This window comes from Nanorana parkeri, unplaced genomic scaffold (genome assembly GCF_000935625.1).
Source record: "Nanorana parkeri isolate BGI_ZX_2015 unplaced genomic scaffold, ASM93562v1 scaffold125, whole genome shotgun sequence".
Classification (NCBI taxonomy): Eukaryota; Metazoa; Chordata; class Amphibia; order Anura; family Dicroglossidae; genus Nanorana; species Nanorana parkeri.
The window spans coordinates 1,356,478-1,375,013 of record NW_017306393.1 but is presented as its reverse complement, the minus strand read 5'-3'; the positions used below and the strand labels follow the sequence as shown (position 1 = coordinate 1,375,013).

Here is an 18,536-nt window from a genome sequence, read left to right as displayed (position 1 = left end):
GGAGAGGAAGAACATTACAACTTCTTTCTTTCTTTCTCTCTCTTTTTCTTTCTCTCTTCCTTCTTTTCTCTCTCTCTCTCTCTCTCTCTCTCTCTCTCTCTCTCTCTCTCTTTCTTTCTCTCTTCCTTCTCTTTATTTTTTTCCTCCCCCTTGCTCTCTTTCTCTCTTCCTTTTCTTTCTTTCTTCCTTCTTTTTCTTTCTTCCTTCCTTTTCTTTCTTTCTCTCTCTCTTTTTCTTTCTTTCTTTCTTTCTTTCTTTCTTTCTTTCTTTCTTTCTTTCTCTCTCCCCCCCTCTCGCTCTCTCTCTTCCTACCTTCTTTGCTACAAATAATAAGCTATATCTGGATCCAAAAATGAACTTTGGTGCTCCTTTCACTATACTTTTGGATACGTTTTAACAAGAGTTGACCAATGTTTATTGCATGGGAGCTGCCTACTAAAAAACCTTTACTCGAGGTGACCCATTTGGTAAAAAGTTGAAATGAGGGGTTGGAGACAGAACAGAAAGGAAAGTAGTCATTATTTGGGCTGGTGGTTTAGGCAGCTTGCCACAAAGCCAGGGGCCACTCACAAGGAGGTGTCACCCAAATTAAGAAATCCACATGTAATTGAGCCAATAGAGGGGCCAATACCATGTTTTAGAGGTCCAATGTCTTCCATTGATTCTGAACAAAGCAACAGATGGACTACAATCTCACGTTGAGTTTACTAATTTGTATTGAGATTGTAGTACATCACGGGAGTGAGCTTGGAGCGGTGACTACTTTACAATACACACAGGGTGCATAGGGAAACAAAAGTAGCCACCCTCCAGAAGGAAGGACAGTGTCAGTTCCAATTCAGAGATGATTTGTGTATCTACAGACGAGTGAGTTAGGCCACATTCACACAGTTGGCCCATACAGATCCGTGTGGCGTGCACGGCTGTATCGGGCCGCTCCCAGGAAGGAAAGGTGGTGCGTGTGATTGTACACAGCAGCCTGTTCTTTTCTATAGGAGGACGCGGCCATACACTCACCTGAGCTGCACATGCATGCGGGTGACCGTACTCGAACGTACGGCGGGTACGGTTGCGTACTCCCATAGAGAAGAACAGGCTGCTGCATACAATCATACACAGCACTTGTCCTTCCCCTGAACGGCCTGATACGGCCGTGCACGCCGCACGGATCTGTACGGGCCGACTCTTAGCTGTGTGAATGAGGCCTTAGTGTTACTTTTACAGACTCAGAGCAGAGCTCCTGATAATCTGAGGCGGAGATATGAAGGAGAACATCCAGTGAATGTTGTGCTAGTGTTAGCAGTAAGTACGAATACTCATTTGGAACAAACAACCTATACCAGGGTAGGGTTGCCACCGTTCCAGGATTCACCCGGACAGTTCGGGTTTTGAATGCTGGGACCGGGTTTCATGGCAGCAGGAACCCGGACACAAGATGTCAGGCAGACAGGAGCAACCAAAATTAGAATAGGGGCTACTGGCCCCCCACTGAAAATAGTCTCAACTGTGATATTTATATATGAATGGGTGACGCTATTTAAATATGAATAAGCCGCAACTCATCCTCCCCAAAACATTTCCATGCGTCGCTATAGTGTTTGGGTTTTGCTGGAAGAAAAGGTGGCAACCCTATACCAGGGACCCAGCCCAACTCCTCTGTCAAGACCTACACACACAAGGGTCAGTTTGGGAGAAAACCAACGGATCTTTCAGTATTTGTAGGAAAACTGGATTGAATGAAGGAAACACAAACACACCGAGATTGTAGAAACTCCAAGCCGATATCGTCCCTGTTAGGAAGTGAACCTTTGGCCTCATTCACACACAACGCAAGAGCAAAATTGTATATTGCGTATAAACGCGTATGTACGTGCATATATGCGCGTATTTATACGCATATATGCGTGCACTATATGCAATCCCAGAATGCATCACTCGTAATGGAATTTTTAATCTGCTGTACCCATGTATATGCGCGTAAGTACGCAGAAATACGCTGCCCGGACGCATCTCGGTTCCATCCTGATTTTGCGCACGTTTACGCTACGCAAATATACAGCTCCATATGCAGCTATATGTATGGAGCCATTTATTTGCATATGTTGCATATGGGACAATACGCACGTATATGTGTGGCAGTGTGAATGAGGCCTTTGACTTCATGGTTGTAAGGCCACTGTGCTGTATGAGGTAGATTGCACATATAGGGCACAGTTACATTGTTGCATATAAAGTACCTGCAGAGCAGACGCTGAAGTCTTGTATAGTAAATGTAACATTTTTCACACAACTCGTTCAAACACAAACATTTTTCCGTCTAGGAAATAATGCAAACGTTTCCACTGCAGTTAATTGACAAATTTTTATTATTTTTTGTTTGTTTTTCTTAATTTTTCTATTCAAGCCAAAGAAAAGACACGCCACGCACACATTTACAAGATTTTCCGTTTATTATAGAAAAAATGTGAATGCAGTTAATTTTTTTTTTATTTTGTTACACTTCTAAATTCCATAAAACAAGTCCAGAGGAATTAGGATGCTGAAAGCATGCAGTCTGCATTTGCTTTGTTAAATGTTCCTTTTTTCACAAAAATAACACCAATTTTTTTTTTTTAATCTCTGTAAGCCACTAAAGCAAGGGAGAGCAGAGCATGCAACACTGTACGTCTTTGCATAGTCATTTTTTTTTTTTTTTAACCCAGCATGCCTTGTCAAATGCTACACATATCCATTGATAAAAGTAGAAAGGGTTAGTCAGCAAAACGAAAAACAAAAAGAAAAAATATACAAATTTTTTTGACTGTTTTGGTTTCGTAAAGGCAAAATTCATTTCCACAGTCTAGCTTCAAATGGTCGGCTTTGGGTATACATGATTTACAACATAACAAAGGTGTAAATACTTCAAACGTGTTTTTTTTCTTTAAACATAATACGTAAATTGCTACCACTTCAAGAATTATTTAAGATTATTTAGAGAATGTCAGTGTTATATTTGCTCAGTCATTCTTGAAATTTCTTTATCATAAACTTCTTAAAATACACATAAACCACTGTTCAAACACAATCTACATATGTGCTCTTACTAAAGTGTCCCCATCCCCAACACACAGTAAAGAAAGCCATTTTGTAAGCAAGGCCGCAATTCTGTACAATGCAAAGTTGTTCATAGGAACTAGTGATATCAGTGAGAGCCGACGTACAAACATTTTGTCAAATGTCTAATTTTCCCTGGAAGCATTTCCTTGAATGGTACCTTACACTTGTAAGCTTTTTTTATTTCTATTCAATCCAAATTAGGATTCACATTTCCCTTATCCATTCAAATTAATATGAGTTGTTGTTTTTTTTTGTTATTGTCAGATCGGGGGATGATTGGTTTGAAAAAGTGTGTACGCTTTGTTTGCTTTTTTAGTCTGGAAAAAAAAATGCTAAAAAGCAGCTGACAAAGTTTGATTATTCCTAGATCTGATCAGATTATTGAATCAATTGGGTTACTGAAAATTTGTCTTGAAATGTGTTCAGTAGAGATGATAGGAGCTATTTTAATTCAAAATATCTAATTTTACTGTTGGTGAAACTTCACCAAAATGGACACTTAAAGTGACGCTAGATTGGTGCTGGCACTGTCCTTCCTTTTGGAGGGTGGCTACTTGTGTTCCCCATGGTCCCTGTGTGTGTTGTAAAGAAGCCACGGCTCCAACTCACTCCCGTGATGGACTACAATCTCACGTTTAGGCTACTAATTTGTATTGAGATTGTAGTCCATCACAGGAGGAGGAACCATGGGGAACAAAAGTAGTCACCCTCCAGAAGACATTGGCAGCATGAATTCAGAGATCATTTGAGGATCTACAGCCGAATTATAAATAAGATACATTTTTGTTAATAGTTAAGGTACTTGAATGTATTTTTAAGGTTTAACTTCTGAGCTTAGTGTCACTTTAATTTTACTATGTAAACTGCTTAGGCAAAATTTACATGAAAAACAATATATTTAGAGAGCTTTTTGGCTGTAATTATGGTAGTTTGTTTTCTATTTATTTTATTTTTAGTGTATTTATGTTATTTTCTTTTTTCCTATTTGATCGTTGTTTGTGTACTGTCACTATAAATTTTGAGAACAAATGTAACAAAACGAGGCTACTGAGGGGCCACTTTTTTGGCATAAGAACAGGTCCAGAATAGTTTGAAAGAGCTTCCATAACACTCATAAGCAATTTAAATTCCACTCTTCTAAATAACCAAATATTTCAGGAAAATAAAAACTCTCAATTTGGCTCATCCGTAGTGTGCAGGTACCAAAATTCACAGGAATTCTCAATGATGTCACTAGTCTAGTGAACTGATTCTGGCTTTTGTAAAATATAACAAGGCAGAGAGCAGTGAGGAGGATGTACAGTGATGTGATCTATAGCAACCAATTAGATTTCAGCTTACTATATTCAGATTAATAAGATATTAATTTTGATTGGTTGCTAGGGATACATTTGCTCATATTTTTTGCCCTTATGTTTTATGCACATTCTAAAGAATTTTAACCTTAAAAATGACTTCTTTATCCCACAATGGAGGCTTTTTGTGTGTGTAGTTGACTAGTCCCCTATAATACAACCTTTTTTGTTTTACATCCTACTTTAATCCATATGCATGGTATTATTTCTTTGTACATGAAGAACTGCATTTTAGGTATCTGAAGCAACAAATGAAATGTACGCATCTATAAAATTAATATTCACAGATTGCCATTAATCGTCACAAATGACCATTGCATGAAACGCTTAATGAAGACGTCTTTAACCGGCTCTAAGGATGTATAGATTTGTTTTTTTTTTAGACTATTTTTCATTATTAAAAACACAGCTGCCATTCCTGACACTCATAATATTTGATTTTGTAAACTAATCACCTTGTTTATATAGATTTATATTCTAGTTCTATACATAACATTATTTGGTCAATTCTGCAGAAAACAATTCAGGTTTACATGTGCCCAAAAGATACTATTGCATGTGGTAAGTGCACGGTTAGAAATGGAGTCGGAGAAGGCAGCCAATCAGCTGTGTGAATGGTAGGCACCGTGAGCGGAAGAGAATGCATGCCAGAAATCAAGGTATCAATGGAGCCCCCCTGTTGTTCGGGAACTACGGCCCAGCCTGGGCATGCTAAGGCTTGTAGTTTGTAATTTACTGGAGGTCCAGATGATGCCCACTGCTATAAATAATGTACAGAACCAACACATTAACCTTCCTTGCTAAAATATTTATACGTCCCAGCCATGCTTTTTTTCTGCACAAAAATGTATTTCAAGTTGAAATGCCATACAGCTCAGTGCACATAAAAAATAGGAAATATAGCCTTCCTATGTGGTAACATGCGCTAAAGAGAACCTGTGATTTGTCCATGCAGGGCAAAGCAACGGGACCCATTTAATGTCCCTCTCCCCAAGCATCACATAGTCACCTTGCCTTCACTCCTCCACCACTCTGTTCATCCATCGGGAGCAAAGAGAATACCCGGAAATTCTAGGTAAGGAGGAGTATGTGCCTTGCTCCCCTTCATCACATGTAGAACCAACACCAACCAACCAGACAGGGCTTCTTTCTTTGCTATCGGCAGGGGAGGGAAGGAAAGATGAATATGTGGTGGTGGGGAGTGGGGCATTTAAAAATGAAAGCAGGTCCATTGAAATTTAAGCTAAATTCTGGCCAGCTTAATAAACATTTACAGGGTTATTCACAAAAGGGTGAAGAGTTTGGAGAAGACATGAGAAGTGAACAATCTAGGACAAAATAGCTGATTTGGAAAAATTCTTCATTTCAGCTCACTTCTCAGTTCAGCCATGTTGTCCTAGATTGCTCACTTCTCCTGCCTTCTCCAAACCCTTTTGTGAATAACCCTATAAATCTAGACCCCCTTTCCCAAATATACAGACTATATTGCTTGTTTAGACCAGGCAGGATGTAATATAGAATATATATATACCTTATACTTAGGTCTCGCAGTGGCTGGTGCTGTGCTACTCTTAGCCACCATCTTGGAATTTGCAAGGGCCCTTAACACCATCATGTACAATGGAGGACCAGTAGAGGTTGTTGGTGTTACATTGTGCATGATAATTTGGGTGAGATGTGAGAAGACATCACCAGAGAAGATGAGTGGCTTTGTGGGGCCAATCGTCAGTACGAGAAACGTCAAGGAGGGAGCTGGTAGGACTGTAAGTGCCCAAAGCTGCATTACAAGCTGTCACCACTTCTTCTATCCAGTTGGATCCAGGTACGGCCCCAGAAGCTCTCGTTAGAGGGTGCTGATCCAAAAGATGAAATTGCCACCATGGCTGGGCACATTCAGAGGATCTTGATTAATGACATCCTAAAGTTAAGACTTAACTACACACATCTCCATCAGGAGAGAGGAGACCTCCATCACCTAAGGACACTATCAAAACAAACAGGATTTCCTGGAGTGGGAGGGGTTATATGAGGTCACAGCTCTGGCCAGTGTCCCGTCACCTGATGATACCTGCATATTAGAAAGGCATCTATGTATTGATTGTTTCCCGAAATGTATGATCAAGAAAAGTATCCCCCTCTATTACAGCCCCCTTAGATTAAACAAGCAATAAAGCCTGCACATATACGTAGGGGGAAGGGGGGACGAGTGCAGCTAAATTAAAATTTTTGCCAGCCCGGAGTTGGTCTTTAATGGTAAAAGCACAAAACCCCATGTAATATGTATTTCTGTGCCTTGTTAGGGCATCTGCACCATGGACCATTGGTAGTCTTGTGTCTTCTCCCCCTACTTCAAATAACACCTAAATATACATTACTGCATGTTTAAAATGCACAAAAAACATGAAAAAGCACATTAAAAGCACACCTTAATGCACATAATCGCATGTAACAATACATGCATCAAAATCAGTCATAATTGCATGTTATTGCATGCATCTAGGTCACAAATGCGTTACAAATGTGTACAGGTATGAAAGGACTCTTACTGTAGTTGAGCAGATATGGGTGGGGGGAATAGGGGCGGATAAACGGAAATGAGGGGAACGTAAGGTAAACTTATCAGGGGTATGGAGGGGGGATCAGAGCTATTTTTCAAGTTGCCTCAGTTTGAGGTTTTGAAATGAGTCCCTGCATAAAAATAATAGAACAGTTTGTTGACCAATCAGCTTCTCCTTTCCAGCCCCCCATACTGCACTGGTAACAAGAACAATCTGATTGGATACTAATAGTTTAAATACTTTCAAACAGGTGTTAATATTTGTCTGCACACCACACAGTCTCCAATAAAAAGTAGAAAGGTCAACATGACAAATATATCACACAGTAACCAATCACGTCTCTTCTGTGATCCTGGCAAACAAAAACAAATATCTGATTGGCTGCTACAAGCTACAGCGCTTTTTCTTTGTGCATTCACAGTAATATTTCAAAAGTTAAAAAAAAAAAAAAAATCAAAGCTATGGCCCTATCTTGCTAAAAAAATATGTTATTGCTTCAAATCTGGGATTTGGCTCTATGTCAAGTGCTTTCTAGACTGACATCAGATCATACAGCATGCAAAGAACACAGAGGAAGTGCAAAGCAGAATAACCCAGAGCAACCAATCAGATTTCACCGCTTAACAAATCTAACTGCAGTACATTTTAATTTTATTGGTTGCTACAGTTCCCTGCAATATCCTGGTTCCTCCTTGCACTACTTTACTGAATGAACTCACTTCTGTGTTGCTTTGTTAGCCACGTTTCTCTATTGTAAAATGTACCTGTCACCCAGGAATCCATTTTGCAGACTGAACCAATTGTACCTATAGGTTTAATAGGGTCTAGAGACCGTTATGATTGAGGGCCCGTTCACACCATGTTGCAGAGAAGAACTTGTCGCACTACTTAGCGGAAATCCCAATGATAGGGATGGGTGTTGAAAATGACTGTGGATGGCGCCGCAATCACATAAGTTTGGTAGAGAAGAATGCCACCAGCACACCAAGATCCTTTTAGGATAATCAATTGTTCATTTTATTGTACAGATTGTCAGTTGAAAAACAAGACAATGTTGAACCTGATGAAGGGACCCTGCGCGGTCCCAAAATCGCTTGTTTTTCAACTGACAATTGGATTTTGGTGTGCTGGTGACATTCTTCTCTCCCGTTCACACCATGTCTGTTTTGCCGCTGTTGATCTACATTGATCGCTGCAGGCCTAATGCAGGAGAATAATACATCGTTATGATATTATGCTGCACGGATAATGACCCATGTAACAATGTATTACATTCTACAATAAAAAATGTTTTTCAAGCTTATTTTTTTTTTTGCGTCTCTTTTTTAAACCCCCATTAAATATGAGTTGCATTGTATATTAGTAATCTCCATGAATGTAACTCTTTGTACTCCTGAACTGAAGATAATGCGCTTCGTTGGGCAGCATTGCAGTCCCAATACATAGACGAGGCAATTTGTGTTATGTCTTCTTACGAGTTTGGACTACACTAATGAACTGAGGAAAAAAGTAGAGTCTGCTGCATTTTTACGCAGCTTGCTGCAATGCACTCCACCCCACAGCAAAGCATTGCGGTGCAGAGAAAGAATGTCATGTTATTCTGTGACATTTTAATAAAAAAGAACGAAAAAGTAAACAATGTGATGCATTACAACAATGCATTGCACTGCTCCTACACAAGGCACACCAATGGGCATTTGTTATAGGAAGCATAATGCATGCCACTGGTGTGCATGAGCCCTAAATAAAATCAAATGTATGTTGCAACCAAATGCTGTTTTAGTGCTGTATCAATGATTTCAGGCTTCCTGTTTAACATAGATGGGGAAAATCGACTGATCTCTCATTTAATTTGTGGGGCTGAACAAGAGAACTCTAAGCCTGTAAGGATATATGGATTAGGAATTTGTTTGGGCTCTAGTCTAGTGTTAGGCTTAGTGGTTAAGTATTAATATTGGAGTAAAGGTTAGGGTTTCATGGGGTTGAGTTTAGGGCTTATTTATAATCTGTTTGCGCAGCGTATAGCTGAGTGAACGACATTTGCAGGGTATTAATGCCACGAAATGAAGATGAGGAGCATATTTGTCCATGCAGTGGAAGTAAAGCACTGTGAATGTAATTTGCTCAGCTGGGCGAACATGTTATGTGCTCATTTTACTAGTTAAAGCGTAGGCAATCTCTGGCTATTTATTTGTCACGTGTGGCCAGAAGGCATGATATTATTGACATTAATGGGTACTGGAAATAAATACTTTTTTTTAAACCAGACCTACTTTAAGGGGCTGATGTACAAAGGCTTCTTCCAGTATACATCTGGTCGAACACCATTTGAACAGCATTACTTCCACTAGGAATTCATATTCTCCTCGGCTCTATCTAGTGGCTATAATTCCACAGCTATATGCAATGCAAAATCCTTTATACATCAGCCCCAAAGTATTCAAGTGATCAAGTGATAGGTTCAAGTGATATGTTAAGGTTGAGTAAGTTATATAATATTAAGTGTTAAAGGGGAAGAGAACAAGTATTAAGGCCGTATTTATTCATTTAGATTGAGTTTTAGAATAAGGGTGAGGATTAAGCATTAGGGTCAAGTTATGTGTCAAGTGTTAGGAGAAGTTAAAAGTTAAGCACTCATTTTAGAGATTGGGTTAGATTTTAAGGGTTCATGTATGCAGAGAGGCAGATACACTTTACATATCAGGGACATTTAGAGAAGTTTGAGGATTTGCACTAAAGTGTCATGCTTAGGGTGATACCTCCAAAAGCTTCTCCTGAAAATGTATCTGTTAGTGCAAATAACAAAAGTATCACAGACAGTACCCAACTGTGTTGTCACAAAAGCACCAAAAGCCCCCATCAACTTTGTAGTAGGTGATGAGAGACCAAACGATCTAATACATTACTGAAATCCTTCACCAACCTAGAACAGCAGTTAATAGTGAGAGTATCCAAAAACCAATAAAGTGTGTTATATTCAATAAAGTGCATTATATAAAATAGAGGAAGGTAGGAGTAAATGGTTTGGCCACAGAAACCTGTCCAATATTATCCTAGTGACCATTTGTCCTCAGTTAGGTTCTTTCATATCTGTACACTGAAGGCCTTTTTGTATCACAATACCAATTACACTTTTCTTGTGTTCCTCCCACAATGCACAGAGCTAATTAATGGAAGGAAACCACCGTCAGTTTTTATCTCTAACGCCCTGATAAAGAGGCCCTGTAATGTTGTAGTGGTCTTATGTGTCGTCGTTGGAGCTGCAAACATCTAGTTCATATATTAAGTCAACCTTTTCCAAATGGGTAATGTGCAGAGGTGTAACTAACACCTCAAGATATCAAGTGCCCTCTCTTTGCCCAAAGTAATGTATTTATGGATGTCATCAATCTTAACTTTGCTGATACAGTTGAGAATATAAAGCCCAACTGAACCTTCAGTTTCAATCAGCTAAATACATTTCAGGGGCATCAATAGAAAGGGTGTTCAATGTTTTACAGTTCAAGCAAAATGCTTCAGTCTAAATGCAAGCTGAGGCGTCATTATTGGCCAGCATCATTTAAAGTGGTGCTCTTTAAGCAGTGGCTCTGGAGACACGAGGCTCTCAACTCCCTCTGATGTTATATGTGGGAACCACAAAGCAGGAGCACCATTCCCATCGATTCTAGATACAATATAAGCCTTGAGTATAAAGTCAAAATCCAACCAGTGGCTGGAGACATGTGGCTCTCAACTCCCTCTGATGTTGTATGTGGAAACCACTGAGCAGGTACACCATGCCCATCTATCTAGATACAATATAACCCATGATTATAAAATCAAGCTGAAGTCTTTAAATATAGTTATTTCATTAAAATGTTTACCACTATTAATATTATTAGAAAAAAATGGTTTTCTTGTGAGCTTTAGTCCTCCAAAATGTTGGATAGCAGGAGGAACGCTGACAAGATTCCTGCACCTGTGTTCATTACTCCATCCTCCTAATGCAGCCATTGCATGTGTGGCTTACACTAGTGAAAATGTAGACATGAGACTCCATACATGAAAGCCACAAAGTCTGCCTCGAAATGTGGCTGTTGGAATCTCTGAATGATATAAGAAGCCAATAAATGATTCAGGTCAGTGACCACGCGTAGCTTAAAAATATGTTTTGGGTGGAATTCACCTGTAGTCAGTAAAGCAGTGCAAAAAGGTTTGACAACCAATCAGGTTTCAGTTTACTGTCCTATCAGTGAGAGATTCAGTCTGACTGGCTGCTATGGGTTATTGCACTAACCATCTTGCACAATTAACTGAACATCCCGTTTACCGGATACCTGAATCCTGCTCCTACAGAGTTAGGGAACATCATCGAAACGCACAACGAAAACAACAAAGATCTGAGCAATTGTATAACAGTTTTTGAGTATTTTTTTAAATGACATCCTCATGTGTGTTGTAAAAGTTACTTCGGCTTGAGACACCCTCTTTCTAGCATAGAATTATTAAATCTGCATTTATACTATATAGTAAAAATAAATGTATACTGTAGTTTCTTTTTTTTATTAAACATCCTCTTTTCTATACCCCCCACCCATATTCCTGTCCAGGTTATTATTTTAAAGTGAATGCAACATGCTCAAGTAGACTTTCCAGTCAATTTACCCAAATTCCAACAGGAATTGGCTTATATATTGGTTCCAACTGGAACTGTTCATTTGGAATTTCCCGGTGTAGGAAATTGTACCTATACGTGCCTTGACATGTAGCCTAAAGCACAAGTTCCCCATTCAGATTATCAAGACGTCAAGGCAGTTTGAGCTTACAGAGTGTCCTTACATGGATACTGTTAGGCTGCATTGGTACGTTATGAAGACTTGTCATTGTGGCAGTATCTAGCTAGTGCAGGCCCACCTGCAACTCCAGACTTACACCAATAGAACCTATAGGAACCGCTAAAAACAGAGTTTTTGAAAATTGACTACCTACTCTGATAGGTCTACTTATCTGACTTCCTTATTCCCAGTGAGGTGATAGTTTGCTTTAGCTTTTGCATTCATATGACTCACAAAATGTCTGCTTTTGAATAAAATAAGGCTTCAGTTTCATATATTTCTGTAAGGAGCATTCAGCTACTAGTCATTGCCTGGTAAATTAGCCACTTTGATGGGCCTTCCAGCAATGTGACTAGGGTTTTTTTGCTCATGTGAGGAGACCATCTTTTTGCACTTAGCCATGCTTAGACATGTACATACTGTATGTTTGGGCAACTTATGCTGCACCTAAGTATAGTTTGATTTAGGGCCTGTGTAGATGGGCTTTGGCCTTGTGTCAATGTAATCAGTTTGAGATGCTTCCGAAATTATTCAGAATCCACTGACAGGTACATTTGATCTGCAGCTAACCTCCTTCTGACCAGCATTTGTAAGGGTTTGCATTCCTTTAGACTTGTATAGGGATGCAAACCCCGATTGAAGCGGGTGAAAACCCGTCCACACAGGCCCATAAAGAGCTAATTGTAAACTGGCCTTTACTACACAAATTTGCATATCTATTTCTCAAGCAGGCCTTCATGGAGAATAACAGAAAATTAAGGTTTCACTACAGAAGCATTCTTTTGGTGTGGTATTTAATTTCTGAAGAACGTTCCAGAACTACTCTGTAATCACTTCTGTATCACAACAAAACTGCCCTATTGTACACATAATGTAATTTGCACAGGTAGGCCCTATTCCCTATGAGAACATACTATCTCCTGGGTCTAGAGGGAACTGGTTAAAAGTGACTTTCAGGGTACGAAGTTTGGCCTTGCCTAATCTACTGGTAGGCTCTTTGTTGCTTACATGAAGAGACCAACACTTATGGGCTTACGGTGAATTATGGTAAGTAATCTGTGTGTGCCACCACAGGTAAACTGACTGGCAAACCATCAGGACAGTCTGGTATACTCGCAAAGCTGTCAGTAGGGCCTGTGTTTGGAATTTGGTCACTCTGGCGGACTTCCTTGTACTCCAGACAGGCTTTGTCTGCTCATGTGAGGAGACCCAACAAGCATCTAACTGCCCTGAGCTTTGAGAATTAAGGCAGAGAACTGTTGCCCTAGGTTGCAAATGGATGTGTGCAATACTCCATGTAAACACATACTGCTCTAATAGTAATGTCAACGTAAAAGATCTGTGGATAGGGCACAATAAATCTCTACCTACATGTATATACTTATATGAATATGGTATTTTGCCTGTGATACAGTATCGAGTGACACTCCTACAGCTGGCAAAATAAAGTGGTCTGTATTTTCTATCTACCTCATGTTTCAGCAAGTCACATGACCTTTTTGTTGACTGTCAGGCCTTCTAAGCCTCAGCAAACAATGCATTTGTCTGTTTGCTGGACAGCAAATTGGTCAGCGACCAACTACATTTTATCAAGTTCCAAAAGAAAAAAAAAGAAAAAATTAATTCAGGAAATAAAAGGGAAACAAAAAACTCAAAGCCTGTGCCTGGAATCATGGCTATATCCTCCAGGAGAGCCGCGGTTCCGGTGAGGTTTATAAGTGTCCTGGTAGGAGTCAGAGAATTCTTCTTCCACAAGAGGATAATGGTCACGACTATGCTGGGAACTGGAAGACAAGCGGTTTCTGCTTTTCCGGGCTCTTTCGCTGTGGTAATTTTCATCCGAAGTCATTAAACTTCGTCTTTCGATCGGGGAATTTTCAGTCGAATGGTTTGTGTGCCTCATGCGCTGACTCTGCAATACACCACAGAACATGTAGATTGTTACATTAAAAAAGCTTTGCAATCCCCAAGATATAAGGGAGCATGGTGGGGGGCCTGTAGCCAAATCCCTACTTTATGCCCTCCCTAGATTTGAGGTTTTTATATCTGTTTTGGTCGCAGTTATAATTTATTTAAGGTCATGCAACAATGAGAAGCTGAGAAAGAACTCAACTCTAAAGCATAATTAGCTAGTGTCATACAATAACATGGACTGGGAACCTGGCAATTCACAAAAGATCAAAAGTAGCAGTGACATCATCACTGGGCTTCACCTGGCCTGTGCAGACAGCAGGGCTGTGGGTGGGACACAGGAGGCCTATTAAGTATAGGTTGCCTGAAGATAACTACAGGAGGGGGGCATATACAAAAGCAGTCACCATGCACAAGTAGACAATGCTATATTGGCAGGTCTTTGTTACAGGAAACTCCTGCACAGAAGAAAAGTGCGTGAGTTGCTTCAGGCTGGATAACAGAACAGATATTGAAGAAATACACAAAGGACACCAAGAATTAAGGATACACTTGGCTCTTGTATTTAGACTAGCTTGAAGTCATTGTCCATGATGGACAGGATTAAATACTCCTGAGTACCTCGGTACCTGTATTGATGTAAGCGCAGTAGATCCTAGATTTCTTCCCAGAAGGGGAGTCATGGGAGTACTGCTTGTGGTATGGGTGGCTCGCCAGTAGGCTTCTAGGTATTCTGCTAAGTGTTCACAGGCATCTTCTAGCTGATTCTCATCCAAAATCACATCAAACATTTCCTATTGAACAAAAAAAAAAACACAACACACGCACACATTACTCCACTATAGACATGTGAGGATACACTAATATCATTCTCACTTCTAAGCTTAGCCCCGCCCAACTTATCTGTCCGTTGAGAGAACTTCAGTTTCCAATATTGGCATGCTTACTGGGTACAGGCAGGTGAATGGGACTTAGACAAGAAATGAGAGCAGTCCTGCACTTAGTAACAAATAGTTGGCTACTCTTAGGATGGACCTTTTATACATTTAAAATGGCTCTCTAGTTAACTCTGCATAAAGCCAGCCAGGAATACACATTTGTAAGAATTCAAATCTTCGCTCTTAAGTTGTTTTATTAGAACAACATCAGTTTTAAAGGGATTGCTATGTGTGCAGTTATTCAGTCATATTCTGTTCTTGTCAGAGCCAAATTGTCAGCCCAGTGTCATGCTGCAAGGTTCCCATGGAAGTTGACCTATTTTGAGTTCCTTCCTGATTACTGCCACTCTGTTTAGTCCGCTGGAGATAAGTCAACTTTACAGCCTGTACTCTGTAAGAAATATTAAATTAAACATCAAGTTATCTATGAGAAGTAAAGCTGCTTTATTAAAACAACATAAGAGTGGGTATTTAGGTGATTACAACTACTGACTAGTGACTGGTTCTCTTTAGGTCTTTTGAGGGCATCAGAAGTGAGAGTTAAAATATTATTTTTATTATTATACAGGATTTATATAGCGCCTACAGTTCGCGCAGCGCTTTACAGTATAAGGAAGACATTACAATACAATTCAAGACACGATGGTAAGGAGGGCCCTGCCCTTGAGGGCTTACAATCTAAAAGGGAGGGGCCAGTGATACATGAGGAGGTAGGTGTGTGGGGATGATTGTTTGAGAAAGTGATTGTTCAGTGGTTAGGTTGAAGTGGGATAGGCTTCCCTGAAGAGATGAGTCTTTAGGGATCGCCTAAAGGCAGTCAAGGTGGGAGATAGATGGACAGGTTGGGGCAAAGAGTTCCAGAGGATGGGAGAGACTTAAGAGAAGTCCTGGAGGCAAGCAAGGGAGGAGTTGACAATGGAGCTGGAAAGCAGGAAGTCTTGGGCCGAGCGGAGGGGACGGTTAGGGTGATATTTTGAGAGGTTTGAGATATATCCGGGGACAGAGTTGTGGATGGCTTTATAAGTGAATGTTAATAATTGGAATGTTATCCTTTGGGCGAGTGGAAGCCAGTGGAGGGACTGGAAGAGGGGGGTTGCAGACACTGAGTGGTTGGTCAGGTGGATTAGTCTAGCAGCTGCATTAATGATAGACATAAATGGTCATCTGGACTTCTGTGATTCATGCACCTTAAATGGTAGCTAAAAAACATGGAGGGCTCTGCACCATTATCTCCAATGCATTTTCACTTAGTCCATTTTGTAAACATTGGCTTGCTGTATTTTACAAAAGAAACATCACTATTTGTGATTACCGTATTTTTCGCTCCATAAGACGCACTTTTTTCCCCCCAAAAGGAGGGCGAAAATGTGCCTGCGTCTTATGGAGCGAATCCCGACGCCCGAGACATGCAGTTTCGGGCGCCAGGCGAGTAGTAGGAGCCACTGCACGTTTAATACGAGTGATCTAATGAGATCACTCGTATTAAAACCGAGCAGCTGCTACGATGGAGGTCACCATAGAGCAGACGAAGAACGGACTTTCTTTGTCTGCTCTGTGTGATCACTGAGACCGTGGCGCTGTAATCACAGCGCCACCTGTCTCAGCGGTCACTAACTGCAGCTTCCGTCACAGCTTCTGTCATAGAAGCTGTGACAGAAGCTACAGTCTGTCAAGTGCTCCATAAGGCGCGTCGCACCTCCCAGAGTCCTATGGTCCGGTGCGTCTTATGGACCGCAAAATACGGTATATATTTTAATGCAAGGAATGATGTGCATAAAATATATGAACTATCCTTGTCCCTCAAAAATGCAAATAGTCATAATATATTCAAGTATGCCTGTAAAGTCCATCATAAATGTATTGCAATGTAACAAAAAAAAAGGCACTTAATCTGAGAACTCCAGAAAGGATAATAGAATCCACTATAACTGGTACAGGTAGTGCTTAGTGTTTCGAAAGTCATTCAACTGACCAATATATACCCAAATGTGTGATATTGATATTTGATGGACTGTTTAATTGAATGGATGTGAATAGGAACAGCTGCTTTAAAGCTCAATACCATACAAAACTAATATTTTAATATTTCACGGTTCCTTGTAATTTGGATTTAACATTGGCTTCTTGTACTACTTGAGGGATCCAATAATGGGCAGTGCGTTCAAATGCTGCACCCATTACAAAAGCCACATAACATGTTATGCTTCACTGATGGCATAAAAATAATAATTAGGGAATCCAGTTGATGAAAGTTACTACAGCAGCGAAGTATTTCCACTGGAGATTCTGATAGACATAAGAAGGTAGCCGGTGATTTAACCCGCTGATGTCCACCCAAAACCAAAATATATGAATTCTGGGTGAAATCTGCCCTTAGAAGAAGCACATGGAACAAAGTGATGCCAAAAATTGATGATACACAGATATGCCAATATATTAACAAGGAAATGCTGACATCATTATCATGTCTAGTCTCTAATCATTTGCTTTCTTACGAATGTTGATTGAAACTCACAGAGCACACTTCTTTTGATCAGGGATGGAACAGAATATTGTCATTTACATATAATCAGATCCATACTTACTGGTGGGCACTGTGCAAGTTTGTCAGCAGCTACTAACTGTACATTTAGGTGTTTGCTTTGGGATTTTCCTCTAGATTTAATAAGCCGCTGCAAAACCTGCAAAGAGAGCAACAGATTTTAATGCTGATTTTATACAGTTCATGCACACGCAAGCATTGTTTAATCCCAGTATGGCTGTTTCAGCGCTTGGGTACCAGTGCCTGCCCCACGGTCCTTTTCACACTAACTGTCCTGTAATCCAAACACTATGGGCCATGTCCATTGAGATGTGTGTGAACAGGACACAAGGAATCCAGCAGTTATAGTGTCACCAAACCCTAACAATTCATTCAGTTTTTAAAGCCCAGCTCTGGGCTCAGCCCTCAAGTGGTCCACCGCCATCCCCCCCCCCAACGCACCCAATAAGAGGTGCCCACCAGCAGTAAATTCTGCTTTTTCTATATATTTCCCTTTTCCAAATATCTCTAGGCTGGCCATGTGATGTACAATTTTATGTCTCTCCCAATCCTTTTCAGTGGTTGGTAGTCATTGATGATGAAGCACATCATGTCCTATTCATTATAACACTGTGAATTCTGTCTATTGTTCAACCCAGATGACTGAAGATATAATGTGGTGAAAATGCAGTACTGCAAGGTGCATTTCTGGACTGAAAATGAGTATTGCACCCTGTGCAGCTTCTTTTTTTTAACTGTTGGAAAGACATTTTAAGGAAATTAGCCCTGGGTTGGTCTTTATATTCCCCCTTCTCCAGCTTTCCTAATGCATTACTTAACATCCATGATAACCCATCCCAGCATCCCCCCACAAATCCGATCCTCACCCATCTCTGCTCCTTGATCTTTATGGTGTGACCCACTGGGAACCACACAGCCTGCTGACCGCCAATGTAAGGGGGGCACTACAATTGTTACAGTCAGCTTTTCTTATATTATTATTATTCATTTAATTTCGTGCTGATCACTGAAAATCACTCTGTGGCATAGAGCAGAGGGAGTGCTAAAATATCATCCACTCTGGGTGTCAGATGTTCTAGGTACAGCACATTTCTTATTCTTTTATTTATGATTTATTTATACCTACAATTCACTGGTCACACTAATGAACCATGAGCTGTAGATGTAAAAAATGTTGGCAGGGATTCCCTGAGATATGCAAACTATTTCAAGGATTGCTCCATTGTAAAAGGGTTGAGAAAGGATTGCAAATGTGTATCTAGAATATTAATGCAAATATATTTGTGCAAAGATAATATTTATATAATAATAATTATTATTAT

At 40.1% G+C, this 18,536-nt stretch overlaps 1 protein-coding gene across 3 annotated transcripts in view; it reads right to left on the bottom strand.

The window, feature by feature from the left end:
• Positions 1-13,474: 13,474 nt before the first annotated feature.
• The window catches only part of CACNB4 (calcium voltage-gated channel auxiliary subunit beta 4), a 109,706-nt gene continuing 104,644 nt past the window's right edge, over positions 13,475-18,536 (bottom strand). For 2 of the 3 annotated variants that reach the window (XM_018553598.1, XM_018553599.1), the window contains 3 exons: positions 17,258-17,353; positions 14,364-14,528; positions 13,475-13,735 (listed from right to left, as the gene is read on the bottom strand). In XM_018553598.1, the coding sequence (XP_018409100.1) occupies positions 13,475-13,735; positions 14,364-14,528; positions 17,258-17,353 (522 nt within the window). The remainder of the gene's footprint in view (positions 13,736-14,363; positions 14,529-17,257; positions 17,354-18,536) is intronic. The other variant, XM_018553600.1, reaches the window with a different exon arrangement.